The 24,912-nt window shown below is 40.6% G+C and overlaps 1 protein-coding gene across 37 annotated transcripts in view; it reads left to right on the top strand.

Annotated features, from left to right (window-relative positions):
* Kcnma1 (potassium calcium-activated channel subfamily M alpha 1) overlaps window positions 1–24,912 on the top strand; it is a 718,079-nt gene that overhangs the window by 542,904 nt on the left and 150,263 nt on the right. For 22 of the 37 annotated variants that reach the window (XM_074079264.1, XM_074079232.1, XM_074079231.1 and 19 more), the window contains 3 exons: window positions 8,766–8,875; window positions 21,283–21,351; window positions 23,670–23,681. In XM_074079264.1, coding sequence (XP_073935365.1) covers window positions 8,766–8,875; window positions 21,283–21,351; window positions 23,670–23,681 — 191 coding nt within the window. The remainder of the gene's footprint in view (window positions 1–8,765; window positions 8,876–21,282; window positions 21,352–23,669; window positions 23,682–24,912) is intronic. The other 15 variants (XM_074079233.1, XM_074079237.1, XM_074079251.1 and 12 more) reach the window with 1 other exon arrangement.

Here is a 24,912-nt window from a genome sequence, read left to right as displayed (position 1 = left end):
AGTTGAGTTTCACTGAGGAACTTTCAGTCTTAAGAAGTGATGGCTTATGCTCTGACGACTGCTTCACTGTAGCTATTGTCGGATGTCAGGAGAATCAAATGCTGTGAGGGTAGCTAATGGCAACTAGCATGCACTGAGCACTTGCTGTGTGTCACACACTGTCCTGAGCATTCTATGTGGATCGCTGCATTTAGCTGTCACAGCCTCCATGAAAGCATGGTGGAACACATCAGATTGGAGAAAGGAGGAAGCGAGGTAGCATGCGATTTGAACTTGAGAGAAAAGGTTTGATTTTGACAAATGAAAATGTCCATAGAGAGATGTATTTCTGACAGAAGGTCAAAGGAAACGAAAATACCAACATAGGAAAAAAACAGGGAGAGGAAATTTTTTGGTTAGTATTTCCCGTCTCTATGAGGTGCTCCTTGAGATAAGAGAGTCTATGACTAAATGCTACTTGGATATTTATAACTCATAGTGCCGTATTAAATATTCTAAGGAGCATTGCACTAAAAGTAAAATAAATAAGATAAAAATTTAAATTAATTTTAAAAATTTAAATTAAAACACAGTTTGCTTTGTAAAATTGCTTCTCAAATTTGTTTCATTCACTCAAAAAATTATCAAACTGTTACTGTATACCACACACTGTTCCAGGAAGTAAAGATTCAGATAAAATTCTGCCTTCCCAATATCCTACATCTTAATAAGGGACACTTCAGACTCTCGTCTCCTTTCTCATTTGTTTCAGGTAACACCTGTTGGCAAATTTTGTCAAGATTATGTTGTGAAATCTTAGTTACCTTTATGAAACTTAGGGGAAAATGTAGAAAGTAAGGTTTGTAAGATAGGGTGGTGCTGTATTGTAGGCTACACAACTGTACGTGTAGTCCACGGTCCACAGATGGGTGCAGTGAGCTGTTTGTGACCCACCTAAGAGGAGACGAGAGCAAAAAACAAGAGTAACTGCTTCGAAACCTAAAGCAATTTGATAGATTAATTTTGTGCTGATTGAACCTAATGATAAAAATTTTGTACTTATACTTTGCAGTCTTTTATTTCCTTTTTGTAATTAATTTTATTAGGTTTTGAAAATATTCAAGTCTGCAAAATAATGGCTATTAAAATTAAAAGCAGCTGGGTGCTAGTGGCTCACCTGTAGTCCAGCTGCTTGGGAGGCTAAGCGTGGGAGGATCACAGTTTGAGGCCACCCTGGGGAAATAGCTCTCGAGACCTTATCTCCAAAATAACCAGATCAAAGTGGACCAGAGGTGTAGTTCAAGTGGTGGAGCACCTGCTTTCAAGCACAAAGCCCTGAGTTCAAACACCAGTTCCACAAAAAAGGAAAAAAAAAAAAAAGAAGTAAAAGCCCTGGTCTGTCATGTCATGTGGGTTGAGAGGGCTCCCTGGAAAGTCCTTGATGCCAGGCTGAACTGTCCTGAGAATGGCAGTGGTTGACAGCTGGCTGAAAACATTTACTTCCTGCTCACTGTACTCTGATTAAAATGATTCTGAGTCCCACTTTAAAAACTTTATTTTTTAAAGCAGGAGTGAGAATGTTCTTAACTGTTAGCAAGATTGCAAAACCAAATTCCTACTTGGGCAGATAGCAAATAGGCCAATCTTTAAAAAGATTTGACATCTCTTAAATAAAAACACCCTTTCTATGTTGGAGAGAAAAATGAGAGTATAGAAAAAAACCTGTATGTATGAAAATAGTGCCAGTTTCCTGCCAAATAGGTAACACTCTCAGTTAAGTAGCTATTCTTTTTAAAAGTTTGCATGTCATTCTCTCTGCCAACCTTTCCTTTATCTTCAGTCTGTCTGGACTTCCTTTTTCTTTAGAAATAATCTAGGCTAGGGTAATATAGTGTGGAAAAAGCCATGTATTCGAGTGCCTTTGCATGTGGTGTGGCCTGTTAATTTCTCTCTGAACACCTTATGTGGGCTGATTTTTTTTCATAATGCCTGATGGAAGAAATCTCATTTGATAGTTCACAGCCCACTTGTCTGGGAATAAGAGATTTGGCTCAAGTCCACCCCCAAATTAATCTTTGGAGTTGTTTATTTACTCATTCAGTGCCGAAGCAACCAGTAATCTGCCTTGCATCAACTCTCCAATAATTTGTTTTAATTGACATTATTCTGAAGCCTTTGGAAAAATCTGAGAACCTTTCATCCTATGCACGCATTCTGGAAAATGTGACCTGAAATAGGCCATTATCATGGATGCCAAATTGTTATGGAGCCCCTGAAATCCAGTGCTATTCTGAGAAAGGCTGCTGACCTGGGTCCATATCCAAGAAGTAGCATTACTGTGCCAGTTGGCAGAGAGATGAAGTGCATTCTGGAAAGGCAAATCACCATTCCCCCCTGTTTTCTTCCTCTGACTCCCACTTTATCCCTGGTTCTCTCCACCCCAGAAAGCTGTGCAGGGAGCCATTCTCTGAGCTGGCACTGTACGGACCTCAGCAAGCACAATTCACATGCTTGATTTTCTTTAATTCTGTGAGTTGCTTTTAGGATTTGTGATTGTACTGAAGAACTCAGAGGCTACGAAGAGATGGAAAAGAAATAAGCACATGCTCACTGATCATTTCTGTGGCAACTTTGTGGGCATTGGACATAGAGGGAAATAGAGGAGGTGAAAATCGGAGAAGCTCAATGATGAAATCCTATTAGCACCCTATCTTCCTGAACATCGTTCCTTCCATGAAAAATGAGAGGATGTGACATCCCATCAGGCACTCCCATGAGTATGCTGCTGAGGAAGGGGTATAAATGACCCCACTCATTTTAGTAACAAGCTCACATACTTGTCAACCGAGAGCCAATAAATTCTGATTCCATGTTTATTATTGGAGCCAAGGGCTCAACATGTTCGGTGGGTGCTGTCTCTTGTTTGTCAGAATGGATATATTTTTATGGGACCTAAGATAACATCAGTTAGTTCATGTCACTGCACTCCGTTTTAGACTGTCCCATTATAAAGGACTGTGACAATGTATTATATAATTTATATGTATAAATATCCATTTATATGTGGGTAATTCTTATTAAGCACATCTATGATATAAAACTATATCCTTTAGGCTGGTGGAGTGGCTCAAGTTGTAGAGTACCTGCTTTGCAAAGCATGAGACCCTGAGTTCAAAGCCCAGTACTGCCAAAAAAAAATTTAAAAACAAGACTATGTCCTTTAGAGGAAGACTATTCACTGTGAATTCAGATAGATTTTAAAAAAATAGTAAGTGAAATAAATACTTACTCTCCACTAAACTCCTACTGCTCATTTTGGGCAGTGTTAATAAGCAGATGTCATGACTCATTTCTTCTTATTACAGCTATTAACGTAATGATCATTGCTTTTTATGATTTTGTTTTAGTTCTTTATTTTTGATGTGCACAATATAACATATATTTGGCTTAAAACAATACACTTGCTTTTAATTAAATAAGGATTGGTATATGCTAATTCTTGGAATGATTTGTATGGCTCCAGAGATAGGGATGGATGTGTTTGGCTACAACCAATGCAGTTATTCAGACCTTTTAATAGGAACAGAAGTCACAGTGGCTATAACAGACCCCAGCCAGAAGAGTTAAATTTTTCACATTCATCGGGCTGTTAGCATTAGAGAAACACAGTTTCTCTCTAATCAGAGGAAGCATAAAAGTAAAAGGCATCATTACCAAGCCATCATTGGTAACACATGCAGAGCCTAGGCTCAGGAAGGTGTGACTTTCCAGGGAGCCAAGGCCAGTGTTTCCAGTTAGAAGGTCCATCTGACGATGGAGCTGTCTGCCCATGGATTTGTATAAAATCCTTTGCTTGGGAGGTTAAACTAGAATGGTTAAAAAATTAGATAATGAAGGGTAGATAAATAAAACCATGAGCGGTGTAGGCAAGCTAGCCCAGTGGCTCACTCCATTTGCTCACTGATAATTCTGTGTGTGTTTGATGAATAACGACCCACAGCACATCACCTGCTCATCTTAGCTAGGTGCTCTTCTTAAACAGCTGGGGTTTGATGTGACAGCCCAGAGGATAAATTGCGGCCTCAGGAAATGCTTTGCCTTTGACTGATTGCTGAATGGCTGGCAAATTAATTCTGGCACCTTTCCCTAAGTCATTTTGGTCCCATTCCTTCATTTTTTCTGCTGGGAAGTGTGTCTTCACATTACAGTTAAAAATACATTGACAACACAAATGTGGGTAATAGCATGTCCTATTTTCAGAAAGAAGTTGTAGGCTGCGGTGGTTCCATTTTATATAGTAGCAATGATGCTTTTATGCGTTGAGAGAAGCCTGAACTCACCTTCCAGATGAACTCAAAATCACTTGTACTTATTGCTGACCCCTCATAGTCATGGGCTTCAGAGTTTGAGCTTTGGGCTACTTGATGAGATTCTAGTCTAGTTTCATCATCTGTAAAACGGGAATCACAATGACAGTAACTCTTTACTCTCTCTCCCGATTTCTTTCTTCATTGTCACTTTCTTAGCATTAAACACAAGGTTTTGAAATTCAACTTATTTCACACTAAGTAGTCCTATCCTAAGAATGCATTGACAAGGCAAGAGGGATGACCGCTTTTGGTTTTGCTCTTCAAGGTAAACCAAAGATACCATGCTTGAGACTTAGGGAGATGGACATTCATCTCATGTAACAATGTAAGTGCCTATGCAGGTTATGAAGATTCAAGTTCTGTTTCTCTGGTTTGGAGTGCTCTACCATGTCATAGGGCTGGTTTTCTTTCCTGACTCTGCTGATGTGATTGACCTGTTTCTATCCTTGTTCTCACACAACTTGTCATCTTTAACCTTAAGGACCAAAAGATCTTAGTATTAATTACAATTACTAATTGTTCTGCTCTGGATTTTAATTATTTTCAGTTGTCATAAAATATACAACATATAAAATTAAGCATTTTAATCTTTCCTAAGGATATAGTCTGTCACCATTAAGTACATTCACATAGTTATGTGAACACTAATACCGTCCATCTCTAGAACTTATTTTATCTTGCAAAGTCAACACTCTGTACCAGTTACACAATGACTCTTCCTTCCCCCTTCCCCCTTCCCCCAATGTCACCAACCACCTTTCTACTTTCTGCTTCTACCACTCCAGGCATGTACCTCAAATAATCAGAATCATGAAATATTTATCTATTCATGATTGTGTTATTTCACTTAGCATAATGCTTTCAGGGTTTATCCATGTTGTAGCATGTGTCAGAATTTCCTTCTGTTTGAAAGATGAATAATATTCTATTGAATTATATGTACTGCATTTTTTGCTATCAGTTCATCCTTTTATGGACACTTAGGTGGCTTCAAACTTTTATCTGTTACAAATGATGCTGTGAGCACAGGCATACAAATAGCTCTTTAAGGCACTGCCTTCATTTCTTTAGTTATATACCTAGGAGTGAAATTGTTGATCATAAGGAAATTCTATTTTTAATTTTTTGAGGAACCACCATACTGTTGCCCATAGCAGATGCATGTCTTTTGAAAAGATGTTAGTGTGTTTCAATTAGCAGTTTTACACCTTGTATGTGTTTGTGGAATGCCTTCATCAGAAACCTCAAAAACATATTGACTGTACAGATGGAAGTGGAGGTAAAGATGTGGAAATCTTAGTGTTATGATAATGGATTTAAACCCTCAGCATTCACACAACTGATTGGATGTTGCTATACCTAGCCTTGTGGGCAACATCTGAGAATCTACATATGGATGTAGAAGACATTTTGCTTTACAGAATGTTCTGTACATTTTCCCAGTTATTTGAATTTCATCCCTCAAGCCTTTCAGATCAGCCACAAAGGCAAAATTGTAGGAAAAAAGATGTGGAGAGTCAACAAAAGTCAGATATCTACTCAGATAGTCTGACATATCTTAGCTATATATATGCACTTACATATGTATAGTACTTTTCTCAGCAAAGGAAAAATATGAGAAAATAAATACCAACTTAAAATCAGAAACACAAGTCCTACAAGACAGAATATGCTCAGAAAGGTGCCAGTGGCTCATGCTGTAATCTTAGCTACTTAAGAGACTGAAATCAGGAAGGTTGTGGTTTAAGGCCAGCCCGGGAAAACAGTTTTTGAGACCCTGTCTCAATAGAAAAAGCTGGATGTGGTGGTATATACCTGTCATCTTAACTGTAGAGGAAGTATAAAATAGGAGGCTTGAGGTCCAGGCTGCCCTGAGCAAAAAGTGAGACCTTATTTCCAAGACAACCAGAGCAAAAAGAGCTAGAGGCATGGCTTATGTGGTAGAGCCCAGTTCAAACCCCAATACTGCCAACACATTATGGTGAATAAATATTTTCTGAATGAATGTATCAATGAAACTATTTTCTGTTAAGTTAAAACAAACTGTTATCCTATAAAGAATTCTGTTTCTGTTTATTTAAAAATTTGTCAATTAACTTACAATAAAATTTGATCTGAACAGTAGCTATTAAGACAGAGGCAATAAAATACTGGCCATATTCAACAGAACTATAGTAATACCGCCAATAATCAATAATTAATAATTATATTTTCATTATTTTAAGAAAATTACTTGTAATATTTATTTAACACATAAACAACACATTATAAAAGAAATGTGTCTGTTAGAGCAATAAGCTGAATTCTTATAATTTAGGAATACTATTTCCCCACAAAGCTCTGCTTTTTAGCAACAGTTCACACAGTATCCTATTTACCAACAAAACAAATTATGATAATATTGCTCCCCAAAATATTCTCTATTGTAAAATTTCTACTAATGCACACTAAACTTTCTTCAAATTAGTTATTATTAATGAATATCTTACTTGAAGAAAATTGTTAAGGTCTTAGATTTGGAAAAATTTAAAAGGTCATGCTTAGCTAACCCACACTGCAGTTAACTTTTAAAATCCTACCATTTAGTCACAGAAATGGTTGAGTGACTATTTTTTAAAGACCCCACTCTAGGGAAGACGGTTTGCAGTTACCAGCCCCTGCCCAGCAGCATTACACAGCTCATGTCTACCGTGTAGGTGTAGCTGTGAGAAGCAGCTCAGTCTCGTGAGGTTAACCTACCTGATACAATCACCCAGCCGAGTACAGGAGATTAGACAAATAGCACGGCAGCAGGCAGCATTCAGTTTATTTCTGCATTTAAAAACAAAATTCTGGCTTTTGTATACCACAGTGTCACCAAGTAGATGACTGCTGTGACCTTTCCTGTGCTTTCCATGTTTCCTTCAAATCCAAATGTCGCACCTCTCCCAGATAATTGACCAACCAGCCATAGGCAAGATGCTTTTTAACACAAGAACGGAACAAACAATTGTAAGAAGCAGGGTGTGGTGGTGCACACCTGTAATCCTAGCACTTGGGAGGCTGAGGCAGGAAGATCAAGACTCTAAGGCCGGTCTGGGCAATATAATGAGTTCTAGTCCAGATTGGGCTATATAGAGAGGCTCTGTTTCAAAAACAAAATAAAGCAAGAAAGGAAGGAAGGAAGAAAAGGAAAGAAGGAGGGAGGAGGAAGGAAGGAAGGGAGGGAGGGAGGAAGGGAGGAAGGGAGGAAGGAAAAAAAGAAACTAAAATCATAAGGAGTCACTTCCTGAGGCCAGACAGCTTCCTGTCATCTTCCCAGGAAGCAAAGGCTGGGAGGCTGCAGTTCAGAGACACCCAAGGACACACAGCCTGCATTCCTTCAAGATAGCCTTGAGGTCCCTCAGCCCCCAGAGTGACCGAGCATTCTGTGGTAACTCACTACATAGTTTTCTTTGTTTTCTCATTTTTACTAGATAGTTTTCAAAGATTGAGTCTAGTGTAAAATCCTTCCAGAAATGCCTAGCATGAAGAGGATTGTTGGGAAAATCAGTTTAACTGGTATATACAGTTAGAAAAAAAATACTCATTTCAGTGAAATTTGTGACAAGACCTCTCTGGAACTACATTCTCCTTATCCTGATATGCCAGGGGGTCTAAACACTCTCTTTTCTCTAAGTAAAATTGCACTGTTTCCTTGTAATGTACACATGCTCATTGTAAAAGCCTTCAGATAATAGAGAAATCTGTAGCAAAACAGTATTATTCTCTCACTCGGAAATAATTGTTAGTGTTCTGGTATAAACTTACTAATTTTTTGCTGGTTTCAGAAACAGGCAGTAACTAGAGTGTTTTTAAAAAATAGGATGAGACTATACCATTATTTTTTAATGTACCTTTTTATACAATTTCTGTGAACTGATAAACAAATATATGTATATTCATCATAATTTTACATCCGTTCTCAGTATTCCATTTTATAGGTGTGCCATCTGTGATTATTTCTAATTTCTCATGAATAAGAAGGATAGTCTTATACATATATTCATGTATTTATATGCTTGTTTCTTTCTTATGAGTACTTAAAATAGGATTACTGTATAAATTTGTTCACAAACTTTGAAAACAATTGTGAAATTGCTCTCCAAAAAGTTGTATCGATTGATGTGTCCACCATTATTGTGGGTAATTGCCCATGTATCTACAACCTTAGAAATCATACAGCTTAAAAAAGAGCACACACCTGTTTATAGGGGAGGCACCTCAAGCTTATGAGCTCAGGGTCACTGAAAGACTTATATGGGTGCATCTGTGTGTTTCTGGCTGCTGAGAGGTCATCAGCCAGGAAGGACATTGTCTAACCAGTGAATCCATTTGTTTGCCAGATCTGTAACTCAAGTTCCCCTCTTATCATCTTCCTGTGTTATTCTCCCTTAGATTGAGGAAGACACGTGGCAGAAATACTATTTGGAAGGAGTCTCCAATGAAATGTACACAGAATATCTCTCCAGTGCCTTCGTGGGTCTGTCTTTCCCTACTGTTTGTGAGTAAGTGACTGTTAACTGGATGCTCCTTAGATTTCAGGGATATTTAATGTGCCCCCTTGCAGAAAGCCACACACCCCTGCCAGGCATGGCACTTGATAATCACTGGGGGTGTCCTGTGTGCTTAGCCCTGTGTATTGATGAACAAAAAAGGGGGTCATGACATGGTCTTACCTTGAGGGTTGCTGCTAGCCACAATTTTTCTTCCAGGCCTGAGAATCTTGAGTTTGGATTTCTCATTTGTACTAACTTAAGAATTGTAATTAGCATGCATATCTTGAATTATGCTCCTATGACATAGACACATGTATGAACCCATGTCTCTCTACTTTTATTTTAGCTCATTCTTTGTTTTTGGGACTGAACCCAGGGCCTAGTACCTGCTAAGTATGCACTCTACCCTTGAGCTACACCCTCAGCCTCTCTCTGATTTTAACAGGACAAACCCCAAATCTTGCCAGCCCCTGGATAAAGGAATTTTAATTGCTTCCTTATCAAGCCAGATTATGAAGACATTGGTGAAGCTACTGACTTAAAGACATTGATAGTGTTTCTACCATTTACTGAGGAAATCTGTAACTAAGTGTTCAGAAGGAGGCCTTGGAAAAGGCCTCTGTCATGTAGCCCTCACATCACCATCACCAGCTGCTGTGTTACAGTAATGCCAAAGCTTAGCTTCTTGTACTGGCTCACAGGATAGATCAGAGCATGGTCAGCTGCAGCCTGCCATGCCACAGCCTTGGGCGGAACAGGTAGTCACCTATGGAATGACCTGGCTCCAGGAGCTCCAGGTGTGTACCATGAGGCCTGACCCTCAGATTCTTCACTTAGAATCTCAGGAGTTGAGTTTAAGTTGGACAAGGACTGGTTTCCTGCGGAAATACAAACTCCCTGAGAATGGTGGAACCTTGAGGCTGACCCACTGATAACTTAGCAAAAGGTTTGATAAATCGTCTCTCTTATAAAAACTGGGAACAAACAGGGGGATCTGAGAACCCATTGGGCTGAGGGGGAAAAGAAACCCATTTCCTTAGGCTCTCTACTGACTAACCAAGCCATCTTCAGAATGGGATAGCTGAAGGTTCGGAGTCAATATTAAACACCCTTTACAATAAGGGAAAGGTGGAATCTCTGGGCTCCTCTGTGTCATCCTGTCTTGTTCAGTAGGCCGCAGAGAGGGGACAGATGCTTGGTCACTTCTGTTTACCTGGATACTCCTGTTAGTGAACACAGCAGGCGCTCTTCCAGTCCCTGGGCCCAGATCCTAAGCACTCCAAAATAGTTTGGCTGTTTACTGAAATTTCTTACCCTGTCCCTAAGTGAAAGTTTAAATGCTAAATGGACTGGAAAAGTGAATAGGTAATTGATTCGGAAGGAGTTATTTTCTGAAAATGGATGCGCTATTGTAACTCCTGTGTGTTCCTTTCTTGGAGAGCAATTTCTGTTTTGCTATGGGAAGAAGTTAACCTTTCAGAGGCAATAGGGCCTGGAATACCAAGGCTGTCCCAGGGTTCTGTCTCCTCCTTGAAGCTCAAACTGCCTTGGATGGAAAGTCCAGAGAAGTCAGGACTTACAACAGAAACTCGTGCTTTAAAAACACTATGGAAGCCTCAAATGTCTAATGTGGAAAAGGCCTGAGCAACACGGCAGAGCTGCCAACACTTGGGGGTATTAGCAGGGAAGCCAGGAAGCCCCTTCCTTGGCCATTGGGTTTCCTTGACTTGACCAACACGCACATAAGTGGCTATTCCCTCCAGAGCTCCGTTTTGCCACCACCCTCTTCTTCCATCCCTGGAAACTGAGTCAGTTCATCTTAAGGGGGAGGCGGCAGGACTGCTGTCACTAAGAGGCTATAACTGGGATAGCCACAGGGTGCATTGGACTTCTGTAGTTGCCTTATGGTGTTTGATTTCTTCTTTTTCTTCTTCTTCTTCTTCTTTTTTTTGCTGTTTAATTTCTTAAAGGTTAGTTTCCAACATTTCAAAATAATGGTATTTCACATAAAAACTAGCTTTCTAGCCTCTCTTGAAAGTCTGAGGTGGCACATAGGACCTACATTTCTACCAAATGCTAATTGCCTCCTATTCGCTATGGCCAAGGGACTGTCTAGCCTTGCCCCACCCTGGTATCTTAAATAAGGCGGATTTGCATTAACATCCTGGGCCTGGTGGTATGGACAGATGATTTTGCCTCCCTGGACCCTGTGAGTGGGGTGATGCTTGACTGGCCTCCGCGCCAACTCACCGGCCTGGTACTAGAAAACATAGTGACTGTTCCAATACTTCCCTTGATTGATTCTCCTATTTAGAATATGTCTCAAGGAGAAGATCCCTCAGACCTACCTTGTTGCCAGAGAATTTAGTATTCGTTTAGTAAAACTTCTGGAATACAAAAAAAAGAAAGAAAAGAAAAGCCGATTTCTGATGTGAATGAGACTGTGTTCAACTTAGTGCTATTATTCGTTTAATGCAATGATTCGGCAGAGGTGGAACTAATCAATAAAGAAAGGACATTTAATGAGATTTAGGAACATCCCAAAACATTGAAGCTCTCCTCAAGCATTTGATTATCTGGAGGCTTAATTATCTGTGTTTTCTACTTTAAATTAAAGAAAAGCCATAACTCAAAGTTACCAGCAGTTTAATGATAACACTCTTCAATTCAGGTTAATTAAAGCACAGCTGTAATTAGAGTGTAGTGTTGTATATCACCGGGCTGGCACATAAGTATTTTCATTACAGTAAGAATTGGCTATTCAATTTCAAGATGACATAAAGGATGCCAAAATATATTTTAAGCTGGTTCATGGAGAAGAAAACGAATTGGGGGATATTCTGGGTATAATAAAGCATAGATAAAATATACAGATTTTCAGAGCAGTTTCTGTAATTATGCACTGCTCTAAAACAATATGCAGCCAATAATGTCTTAAAGCATGAAAAGAAATAAATTTGCTCTTCCCCTGAGCTGGCAGAGTGCCACCCTGCAGGGTGGGATCACTGTGTGGGAGAGCTTGGGGTTTTCTCAAAGGCTGGGAGAGTCATTCTATGAAAAGATAAGGGGGCAGATGTGTAGGTGAAATTCAAGGTCATCTCCCAAGAGAATAGGAAGGAGCTTGAGAGAGAGGAGGGGCAGATGCCCTCAAAGCTAGCTTCTTAAAAATTTCAAGCCAAGAGATAATCCCTCATGTCCAGAGTGAGACTCACCCGAACTGTATACTTTTGACTTCTCTGTTTCAGCTTTTTGGCCGCACTGTGTGTATGATTAAAAGATGTGTCTTTCTTCCAAAACCAGAAATTAATTTGGATGAAATGCAAAATCTTACATGATCTTTCACCTACATTTTCTCATTTATCCCTGTAACAGTCCTCTCATGTTTCCATTAATGTAGCTATCCCCATTTTATAAGCAAGGGTACTGAGGCTCAGAGGACCTAGGTGCCCCTTCCAAAGCCACTTGGAAAACAAGTTACAGAACCAGGATTCCAAGGCTGGGGTCTCATGCATTGGAAGTCACTTGGAGTAGGTGCTAGTTGAAGTCTGGTTCTCGAAGACTCTTTGGGGGAGCTTATTAAATGGAGTAGCAGGCAGGCTTCATCTCCAGAGGTTAATATCTGGATTAAGGTCTGAAAATTTTTGTAAGCAAGCCATGTGATTCTGATGCAAAGTCTAGAACTGGAAACTCCTGTCTCATCTCAGTCCTCCATAGCACACTCTGGAGTAATGTCCTCTTGTTCCCTGCTGTGGGCCCAGTTATTGAATGTTTCAGGTAAGCTTAGAATCAGAGGTCGGCCACATTTTGAAACCTCACACTACCATTGACCTTTGTCAATGACCTTTGCCCCCCCATTCCTTCGTCACCTGGGGGCATTCTGCAATCTCTAGAGACAGGGGAGTGAGTCTGCACTCTGCCATGCCATTCTAACCCTGGACCACTATTTCCACACCTCATGCGTAACCTTACCCAGTGCAGAGAAAAAAGATGGAGTGCCAAGCCCTTTAATGCCTAGAGTCAAGTCTCCACTTGGATAAGTAAAGCAGCTTCTGATAAGGCCAGAGGAAGCAGGACAGTTCAGATGACCCCAAATTTGGAGATCCTGGTGATCAGAGTCTTTACCTTCCCAGCATGCCCTAAGAATGTCCTTTTTTCTTAAAAAGAACCAGTAGCTCCTGAACATGTCTACTTGGTTTTGCCTAGCTGGCTTGACCCTGTGGTCTGTGTGGCAAGGGAGCTTTGAGATCTGAAAGAGAGAGTGCCACCCATTGGTATCTGACACAGCAGCTACCTGCTCCCTTTCTCTTGTGCCCCCCACCTTCCTCAGCAGGCAACTGTGAAGGCGCAGATGGCCAGCACCCAGTCTGCAGGAAGGAGGGCAGGGCTAGGATGCCATGCTTGTTTCTAAAAGCTCCTGTTTTTTGAGCAGTTCCCACAACAAGTCACTATATGATGCACACAGTGTGAATCACAAAGGACTGGGGTCAAGTCCCCACATCAGCCACTTGCTGGATATGTGATTTGGAGCAAGGTACTTGTTTCCTGTGCACCTCTTTCCTCAGACAGCAGCAGCTACCTGACCTTGGACTTGGTGCATGCCCCCAGTTTCCTCATCTGTGAAATAGGAATGGCAGCATGTATCTCTCAGTACTAACTGATGTCCTTTCCCCCTCTCCTTTTTTCCTTCCTGCTCTATCCCCATAAAATAGAAGCACTTAGAAAGAAAGAAATACATTGTGGCGTTTCCAATTTCTCTTCACTTTTAGTGTTTAGTAAATTGTCCTGTCAATCAGTCACCAGTCAATGGGCCAGAGACTTAATGCATATGGGATATTGTCACCATTGTGTGGAACCTGGTAAAACTTCTAGAGAAACTTACAATTATATTTGATCAAATTTATGCACACGAAAAGATTAATAGCAATGATTACAAATGTCAAATAAAGGATTTGGTTTCCATTTAGTGCTGCCTTCAGAGTTTGAAGTCTGACTGAGGGAAATTATACCCATCCTCAGGGAGACACAGCACCCCACATTTGCTTGGTGGAGGCAAGCACCTGGAGCGCAGATGCTGAGGACCATAGGGGAAGCTCCCTGTAGGCTAAAAGTGACCAGGGGAGGCTTCCTAGAAGATGTGTCAGCTTTTGAGCTGTGCCTTGTAAGGAGGCTAGTTTCAAAGAGGGCTTAATGAGGGTTTAAGCAGCAGGATATTAGGAGTAGGGAGGCTGGGCCACACAGAACTTTTTCAACAGTCAGGTCTCTGCGGTTTTCCGATGAGAGAAAGAAACACATCAGGTATATTTTGACATGAGGTGCGTTCGGGGTAAGGAGTGCCAGTATTTTCATCCTAAGAGCTCCAAACAGTGAGGATGCACTCCCCTGGCCCCAAGTAGGCAGAGTGGGGAGGAGGGAGGTGAGTGGGAGGAGCTGGAGGAAAACATGGGTTCAGCAGTTGGGCTGTGGCAAGAACGCGGTGTTCCAGGTTCTGAGTCTCACAGCGAGCCTATTAGTCAGTCATTCATCACTTGCAAAGTATAAAAGCTTAATTGTATCAGGTTTTACAGCTCAGAGGGGAGTAGGACAAAAGATGTATTTAAAATATGATGTGTCTCTCTGTCCCTTTGCAGCTGATGGAGCAGTTAAAATTCAGATTTGATGTGGAGTATTTAATGCTCGGGTAACTTGGGGAACTCCATTAGCTGTTCCTAGGCAGTGCTGAAGGGCAGGAGTTCTGTCCCCAGCCCAACTACAAGAGAGGATGCTCCTGTGTCCTGTGTTGCTTAAACCAGTACAGCTCACAGTGGAGGCGGGGTTCCTCCATCCCCTTACCTACCTACATGCATCCAGTGCCCCTAGATTTCAGAAAATCATGCTGCCATTCTGTGTTGTTTCAAACTGGCAGATCTTTCAAAAGAAGCCACTTGAGAAAACTTAAATTTAAGACTGCCTCTTGCCCAATGAAAACCATAGCTAATTTAACTTGAGTTCTGTAAAATCATTAGGTTTCTTTTTTTTTTAAGAGAAAGACATCCAAACCTGAGTGTGGAGCAAAAAGAAGCCAGGCAAACCAAATTGCTGCATGATAAGTTTCTTTAGCTTGGCTGCAGAAATAAGCATTTTTAAGAGACTTTATGAAGAGGTTCAGATCTCATCTTTTTACAAAAATATTATCTTTTCACAGAACTAGCCCACTCCATCTACTTATTTTGGGAGTTTTGTAATTAGGGCTGAGCATTTTATGAACACAGATGTGCGTATAATATCAACTTTTATTTCTACTATAGGAAACAAAAAGTTGGTCAGTAATCCTTCTCTGTGTTAGCAAGCTAACCAGAGTGACCATAAAATCCTCTGAAATCCTTAATAGCAGACTACAGAGGAAGGTCCAGAATTCTTAACAAGGGGACCAGTGAGGGAGTCCAGTGGACTGGGGGCAAATGTTGAGTATGCAAAGCAAACACAGTTTTTCCATACACTGTATGTTTTGATTAATACTAATAGCAAAGTTCTATGAAATGCATGCTCTTAGGCCAAGCTAATTGTCCATATAAAGTGTAATTGTTTTTAAGTTCAAATGTCTTGGGTATACTTGGGGAGATATTGTGTGTATGTGTGTGCATGTGCACATGTGTGTGTGTGTTTAACAGTAGGGATATTCTAAAGCCTTCCATTGCTATACTTATGAAGGAAATGCTAAGCAATGAAAAAATGGAGTTTAACAACATCTCCATAAACATTTTAAATCACTTCCATTTCCTTGGTGCTGAGTCTTACAAATCCTGATGTTTCAAACCAAGTTTTTAACTAGATGTTTGCATCTCAAGAAGCTATCATTTCAAATCAAAGCTCCCAAATGTGAATATTTTCCATTCTAGCCCCTGATTCTACAGACCTATTTTCTCAATGCGCAGTGTTTACATCATATCTACTCTGATTACCAAGTCAGCTTGACAGTCCTGGGACCTCTGGGTAGCTGCACAGGGGCTGGTGCTTCCTGGAGATGCTGGGGTTAGAGGGCATGATGGGAGCTGCTGTTTCTGTCCTCTGTCACCTTCCTGGTGGAGTGAGTCATCTTCAACAGCTCCACAACCCTTCTTTGCATACTGTTTCTGAGCACATTAGAAGGTGCAAACCCTATGACAGGTTTCTAGGCTTAATTCACACCAGCAAGTAATCTTTCCAGTCAAGGGGGCTGATTTAATGGCGAGAACAATTTATTTCCCTCTGGGTAGGTAGAAACAGTTGGACTCAAATTCTTAGGGGCCTTTGTTCAGGAACATCTGGGTTGAAATTACTATAGTTAACAGATGATGCTGGCAATAAAAAAAAAAGGCTTTGTATAATGTCATTGTCAAATTTGGTAGACCTCTACTTAATAATTATCAGGAAAGCAATCTAACTTGTTATTACAACAGTTTTATTGCAGATTGCTGGTTTAAGACCTTTTTTGTGACAAGTTCATTTTTTTTCTTGAAAAAAAGAAGTTATTCTATTCCCCTGTAATTATTTTTGCAACCAGTGACAACTTTCTGCATTGGACGCATTAGTACATTTTATTTTAGAAACCAAGAATTAAATTCTTACAAACTTATGGCTGATTTTATCCTGCTTATCACACTGTGAAGCCTTTCTTGCCCTTTTCTGGTACTTTACCTTGCACTAATTAGCCCGATAGATGTTGACACACCACAGGTTGAGTAAAGCCAGAAGAATGACTCTAAAGATTAGATAGCTAATACCCTTTCTCCCTTACTCCATCCCCCCAAAATAGTGCAAATAAATATTTAACCACAGGTGATCAATTTTGGGTAGTCTGAAAGTATATTCTTAGGTCTGAGTCCTTTGTAACATGATCTCTAGAAGATCCCAAGAATCTGTACCTTAGAACTGGATTTTCATGATGAATCTTATGCAAAAATTAGATTTCTAGAGCATATCACCACAGTTACTTCATTTTGCAACTTTTTTTTTGTGGTATTGGGATTTGAACTCAAGGCCTACATCTTGAGCCGCTCCTCCAATTCTTTTTTGTGATTTTTTTTTTTGAGATAGGGTCTTGTGAACTATTTGCCCAGGCTGGCTTTGAACTGCTATCCTCCTAATCTCTGCCTCCTGAGCAGCTAGGATTACAGGTGTGAGCCATCAGCACCCTGCTCATTTTATGACCTTCTTTGTTCACTCTGTCAGCTTCTAATAATCATGACAAGTTATGGAACATGTTGTTTTAGGATCCTCTGCTTACTCCCTGTACTCTGTCTAGACTTTCCTAGTTTTCTACCTTGTCTCTTCTTCAGTACCCCAGAAATTCATGCAAGGTTGCTGCTGTTCATCCATCCAGTTATTTATTCAGCCTTCATTGAAAGCATACTCTTTGCACTTTGCAAAATGCCAGGGAGGCAAAGCATGCATCCCATACTAGAGGAGCTCATACAAGGGAAAGAGCTAAGGAAACAAGTGATTACCCCATCAGCTCCCATTTTTTTTTTATTTGCTTCTGTCTCCTCCCTCACTGTCCCTTCACCTCTGCTACATCCTTAAGCCCAGGACTCTGTCACTGGCCAACTCTCTTGGTAGTATCTAAAAAAAAAAAAAAACAAACCACTCACATGTGGAGTCATAGTCTGACTTCCAATCTAAATTATAGTTTATTGTTCAATGGTATTTATCCATATCCAGAGGATACTTGTAGCAAGGATTAAAACTTAGATGCCTATCAGAGACGGACAGCCACAAAGAGGAGTGAGGAGGTATGAACAATAGGGAGTGGTGGGGACTTTGGCACATTTGAGAATACATGTCCCCTCTAGTGGGGTGAGGACTGGATAGCTCCAGTCCCCTGTAGCCATATGGTCTATGGTTCCAGTGTGGCCACGTCTGACTTTTAAAGGAAAGTCCCCCCCCCAAAAAAATTAGTATTTATATGAAATCATCTGAAGGTGTCTATGTCTAGTTTTTTTAACACACTGTGCTGACCAAACAGGAAGTGTTCACGTGTTAGACTTCATTTCACATTCTCTGTTCTTGTGAGAAGCATCTGTACAGAACACAGCATAAAGACTTAATGTCCACTTTGATTTTTCCAGGTAAAAGCCGTTTGACCCTTAGCTAATAGCTGTGGCCTCTTTGGACTTCAGCTTGCCTTCTGTGTAAGAAAGATGGGATCAGCCAATTTACAAATAAATGTATGGTGTAACTGTGTTTGCACATATTCTCTCTTCTTACATCACTCTGTCCCTTTCCTCTCCTGTTTCTTCTCTGGCCAGTGAGATCAGCTTGCTTTGGGTCAAAGGGCTTCTTAGAAAGAAGCTTCTGTAAGGCAATGTAGCACCATCTTAGGTATGGATTTGAGAGTTAGGAAGTTATGGATTTATAATAGGAAGAGGACTCAGAGATCTGCTGGTCCATTCTCTATAAGGCTGAGGAATGTGTGCCAGGCTGTGTAGTTTTTGACTTGCCTGTGTCAGGAAGTTTCTTTCTTTTTATATCTAGTTGGTAAATGGCATGGTAGTAGTTAGGAAGAAAGAATTACTCTGAACTGTTCTTCACTTTTCACTAGTAGAACGAGGTCCATAAAAGCAATTAAGATCTTTGATTCCATGAGCTACCAGAACCCCAAATTGGAATGTTTGTTACTCATAGGATAGCAACAAATTAACTTCTGCATGAGCCATGCTAAACTAAGATCAGCTTTCTTGTTGATTTTTTGGCTTTTAACTACTATTTACATTAGATAGTGGTTACTTAATCTGGTAATTTGGTTCAATAAACATTGCATAAGCCACATGATTTCTTAAACAATTTGAGCTCCAGAAGGAGTAGCCCTATAAAGGGTGCATGTTAGTGGAGCCCTATGGGACATAAATTAACAAGGGCATTTTCCCTGCCGTAGTTGGATCTGTATGTTGGTGTTTCACTGAGCTGCATAATCAGCACAAAGCCCAGGCCATTAGAATTTGCTGCCAGGAATCAAAAACCTGCAAATCACTGGAAGAGCCCAGATATGCCTAGAGGGAAGTTGTCCTTTGAAATCTGACAGTCTGTTGAAGGCGGTGCCAGGGAACCACGACCTCACACGTAGGAATGAGCAGTTGGTCTCATTCCCTGTAGAGAGGATGAGGTCTTCACCAGCACCTTCCTTGCAAGCAGAGCATCCCCACGTCCTACCTGTCTGATTCTGTCACTTCTCCACTTAAAATCAACTACAGGCCCCCCCATTCACTTAGAATAAGCTGCAGACCCCTTGCTGTGGCAAGCAAAAACCTCATGACCTTGCTCTCACCTTACACTCTGATCTACTCACTAGCTCTCTCAACTTTGCTCCCTCAGCTCCATCTCTGCAGGCTTTATTGTTGGTTCTCAAGCACCCAGAGCTCTGTTTTGCTTCAGGGCCTTTGCACTTGCTGTTTCTACTCCATGGAAAACCCTTTCCCCATACCTTCTTTTTGCCTGGTCCTCATGCTGTACTGCTCCTGGTGTCCTCAGAATGGTCCTCCTGGACCATCACAGATGACACACCCATTTTTCATTTACTCTTTGTCTTTATAGGTAGTTTTGTTTTCTTCACAGGACTTCAAGTCATCTGGAGATTTACAGTTTATTCATTTATTGGCTATTTGTTTATTGCTTATCGCTCCCAATGCAAAATAGGTTTCATATGGTATGAAGATGTTGTATGTCATGCCACATATTAGCTAGAGACCTAATCCCTATCCATTGGGAAAGTTACATGGGTTTTTATGAGTCTTAGTTTTGCCACTTATAAAATACAGTTATCAATAGAAGCCTGAATAACTAATTGTGAGGAATAAATGGGGCTATCAAGGAACCCCTACCCTTTAAACCAGTATGTCACCCCCTTACAATCCTGGAACTAAATAACCACTACTCATTTTTCAATCCATCAGTCAAACAATGTTTTATTATTCATAAAGTCCTTCAAATAAAAGTAACCAATAATATTTACTGTAAAAACTTGTAGTAGGATTCTTTTTTTTTTTTTTTTGTGGTACTGGGGCTTGAACTCGGCCTTCACCTTGAGTTACTCCACCAGCCCTATTTTTGTGAAGGCTTTTTTCAAGATAGGGTCTCATGGACAATTTGCACAGGGCTGGCTTTGAACTGTGATCCTCTTGATCTCTGCCTCCTGAGTAGCTAAGATTATAGGCATGAGCCACTGGCACCCAGTTCTTTTTGTTTTGTATTTGTGAGGTTTTATTTCTATGAGTATGTAAATATATATTTTCACCTAATTGCATTTTGTTTATGTAAATGTTTGCATCTTGTTATATAATATTAATTGTTCATCTCGTATCTTGAAGTATTCCTCCAAAAGTCATTTTGAATGCTAGCTGCTACACCATTGGGCACTTGGGTTGCTTCAGATTTTTGACACCATATAAATAGCACTACTCTGAACATTTTTATGCACAAATACTTTATGGCACCTCTTATTATTTTCTTAGACTTTAAACCTGGTGAGTGGAAATCATTTGTTTATCGAGCTTCTCTGTAATTGTGGGTCCATTCACTAGGCACTGTGGGGAATTCCGAACAAGTTCAAGACTCTTAAAGGCATTGCTCTGGTGGAGGAGGGAACGTTCAGACACATGACATATTAAGGAACAACAAAGACCAGGATAAAATTGGCTAAGGGATAAATGCTGTGGTGTCAGCCAAGGTGTTGGAGGAATTCTGAGAATAAAATAATCCGAGGGGAGCAGTAGCTAGAGAAGACCCTGTGCTTAGAAGATCAGGTGGAGCATGGCATAGGAGGATGGTGGAGGAGAGGAGAAGGTACTGGGGTAGAGGAGTGCAGAGGTGAAGGCAGGGGGGCAGAGGCAAGCCAGCCTCAGGGCAGGCTGGTCTGCAGTCCAGAGCCCTAGGCAGACAAGGTGAGACAGCTTGAATGGAGCCAGGAATGACAAAGCCGTAGTCATATGCGGGCACTTACAGAGAGGTTAGGTATTATTAGCATCATTCCAAGCACACAGGGGTCTGCTCAGAACAACAATATGAGCCATTTGTACAGAAGACCAAAATTGAATCCAAATAACAGGTCCAGCTGCTCCAAATTTCTCCCTCCCCCTGTAGTTAACATTTTACTACCCGCCTGAGTAACTAATGAATCTGGCCCGGTGTAAATCCCCAGGCACAAATCCCTGCTTGGGCTTTGTGTCTAGACATCCAGACCTAAGTGCAATTTGCACTCTAAACATCCAGCACCTTATCACTTGCAAGAAATCGGGTTTAATGGGGGAAGATGGGGAGGTGTCATTTCCACCACCTCCCTTTGGCATCAGGCAATGGATTGAGGTTCCCCTTGCTAATGACCACATTAGAGACTGAAAGGGCATAACAGTTATGTGACTCTGCTCAAACAGAAGCACTGACTGGGAGGCTTCTCCATCTCATTGCAGGCTGTGTTTTGTGAAGCTAAAGCTCCTAATGATAGCCATTGAGTACAAGTCTGCCAACCGAGAGAGCCGGTAAGTTTGCTACAACCCAGCCACCGATTGACGTTTATGGCTTGAGAGTGCATTCTGGGAATGGTCGGTCCACTTCCTCTTTCTTACACATGAGTTATTTGCCTGGAACCCAAATGCAACACCTCTCTGACCCTAGGGTACATTTCAAGACACGCAGCTTCTATCCTGGACCAGTCTGGCACCTCAAACCCCACTGGGCATCCAGAGAGGATTTCCCTGGAGGAGAGGGAGAATCACTCTCAAATAATTCCACCTGCTCATGCCAACTTGCACGGTTCACTCTCTAAGCTTAAAACGAGGGATAGACCCTTGAAACCCTGTTTAACTGCTGTGAGCAAAAAGCAGGCAGACTCTGGTCTCTGTCACAGCAGGCTTGGGGAAGAGCCATGATGGGAGACACCAGCTCTCTCGACAGCCAAATTACAAGCAGTCTATTGTGTACCATATGTGCTTCTCCCGGTGCAGCCGAAATCCAGGTGGCAGAATATCAGCTTCATGTAAATTAGCGAAGAGAGCAGAGCTCAGAGGCAGGAGCTCTCTTTATTTATTTATTTTACACTTAATTATGTGCAAATCAGACTGATGAGAGATGGGGTCTGGGTGAAACAGATAACACCCCAGTCAATATATGGCCTCACTGCTTGAAGGGGACAGTGTCATGGTAACAAGGAATTTTGTTGTTAATAAATACTGTATTTATTAAAGATGAAATAGAGATGATTTTTGTGCCATAATTCTTATCAACAATTTTGGAAAAAAGAGAGCTGGTTGAAGGATGCTCCAGCTTTTGTTCTCTGAAGTGATATATCCAGAGTCTGTTCCTGCTGTAATAAATCATTTGTTCCTAAAGATGCACAAGTGTAGGGTGCAGACACCCCTGACACATGCCTTTGTAACTGAGCAGAGTTCAGGGCAAGAGTAGAGGGTCCCTGCTATCATCATTTAAGGAGTTTTCATTATCTGAATGAATGACCAATAACTCCTGACTTCCAGCGTACAGTCTATGTCTATCACAGAAAACAAAACAAAACATGTACTGAAACACTGGATTGTAAGCAAGTCAATCCACTGTTTTCTCTTATCTTAGCCACCAGATCAGATTGTGCACAAAGTCAATCTGATCAAACGCTAAGTTATTTTGAAAATCCAAATCAACCAAGAGGAAGATAAAATGGTAGATTTGGTGGCCACGTGTAGAACATGGCTGGAGCAGTTTCAAATATGTATATAGGGATACATTTTTCTTTTCTGTGTTGGCAAAGTGAAGAATATTATTTGCAAAAAGTTGAGAGAGTCCTGGCTATTTGTTCTTCAGCAAATAGTATGGAATTGTCTGGGGTTACGGTTTGCCAGTCCTCACTGTACCTGAGTGTGGGGACTGTGTATCTGAGGTTTTTGCAAATGGTATTCTTCATGTTGGCAAGTCAGTTAATCTGTGTAACTGAGTGTTCTCTCTTTATCACTTTTGTGCATCTCTTAAAAAAAAGCGTCATGATATAAGTGATGCTGATGCTAAGTAGTGTTTTTTTGACCATTCTGGAATAATTTCATGGCAGGAGAGAACTGTACCCTGAACCTTGACCTGTCACCTCCCACCTGCGCAACTTTGGTCACAGGAAAAGAGGGAAAGACAGTTAATGGTTCAAAGTGACTCTGCTGTTGCCATTCTGAGAAAATGACCTCAGCACACTCCCTGAAGTACAAATCTTTTCTTTGAGGGCCCTTTGATTCACAAATCTGAAATGTTTTCCACAAAGCTGTATTTATATAGTTTTTAGATCTTTTTTCAGAAAAGGACAAGAACTTGCTTAGCTTTGTTTGGCTTTCTGTGTGCAATTGCCAGCGTTAGTCCTCAATGTGGCTTGGTCTCAGTGTGGAAGCACATTGGTGCTTGTGGAAATAGGCATGTTTGAGGGAATGTGGATCATGCCCCCCCTGGGAAAACACAGGACTTATCCAACATTGTGTCTGTGTCCAAAATAAACGAGGTTTTGATCCTTCGTGAAAAAACAACTTGACTTTTCTTCATTTACAAAGTTCCCATTTCTTTTCCTCTCACATTTTATAACTGACCAGGTGTTAAAATTCAGAGAAGCCTGCTTCTCCTTCCCACCCTCTTGCCTTCAACCCGTGTTTAGCTACCTCCTCTGTTGTTGGCTTTGCCCCAATATTGTTTTCATGCTTTGCTGAAAAACCTTGTTTTCACATGCATACTTCAAATGATTTGAAACAAAGGTTTTATTCCTTCTTTCCTTCTGGTGTCAGTCAATTTATTATCAAATTGTTTGATTTTAAATTCTTTTCTTGTCGTTTTGCAGAAGCCGAAAGCGGTATGCACTCTTCGTTAACTTTCCTTCCAACCTCCACCCTCTGTCTTCACTCCTAACCACAGGACTAACCATTTGCCAAGAATTCAAGAAGAGAGAGATTATATATATGCATATATAATCTCATTCCCTTGTCTAATGTATATATATATATATATATATATATATATATATATATATACACACACACACACCCTTCTCCAACTAAAGTACATGAAAATCAAAAGTAGCCTATTTCGTCTTTGTTTGATTTGTTGATTCTTTTGGATAATGCACTAACTTCTTTGCAGGAAACCTAAAAAATGGAAAGGCATAATCCTGTTTTTAGTCATGGCACCAATGATGGGAACATGTACCATTAAAGTAAAAAGGAGATGCTTCTCTCCTGCTCTTTGTGTCTGTTTCTGTATTGTCCTGATGTGTTTTGGTGTCCACCAGACATGGGTGCCATTTTGTCTGTATCCCACATCCACATTCCCAGTGACCTCCTCCTCTCTGTGTCATTTCCACCTTGTAGAACAGACTTTCTTTATCCACAAAACAGAGACCAAGCCCTTACACTTCTATTTTTCCTCATACTTATTGTGGCGATCTCATTTTCATTATTTAATTTCTCGGCAGTGCTCACTAAAGACTTAGAATGCTGCTATTAAATTGCCAGATTATCACACTCTACTTATTGACTGAATACTGTTTATTGGAATGAACTCATGGCTTTTCCCCCCTAGTGTTTGGGCATATTTCTTAATATGAAGTATCTCAACTTTCACCATGTGACTTCACTGTGTTTTGGTGCTGTTTTATGTTGCATGAAGCATGACTAAATCATCATCAATGGTATTTTTTAAAAGGTGGTTTTTTGGGTTAAAATTTCCAGTGTAGTTTTTCAATAATGTGTTCTGTAAGACAGTGTTGTTGAAAACAAACTATTGAGATGCTGTTTTGTTCACATTCCAAGTGTTTGCTTTTCTCTGTGGTTGTAGTCACTGTCACATGTTTGTGTTTATAATTGTGTGTGTGTGTGTGTGTGTGTGTGTGTGTGTGTGTGTGTATTTGTCTGGAACTCCTTCCAAAGTCAGATATTCTGTGAGTTTCTGAGTAGATGTGTATAAATGGAGGTGGCTTCCTGTCAGTTTGGTATTATTGATATGATCCAACTGCAAGAAGTTACTGCAACACTTTGCATCTTCAAAGGTCCACAGTGGTTGCACCTCTGCTGTTGGCTTTTGGCCTT

The sequence above is a fragment of the Castor canadensis genome, chromosome 7 (assembly GCF_047511655.1).
Source record: "Castor canadensis chromosome 7, mCasCan1.hap1v2, whole genome shotgun sequence".
Taxonomy (NCBI): Eukaryota; Metazoa; Chordata; class Mammalia; order Rodentia; family Castoridae; genus Castor; species Castor canadensis.
The sequence above is the reverse complement of the archived record's forward strand: the minus strand, read 5'-3'. Positions and strand labels throughout refer to the sequence as shown.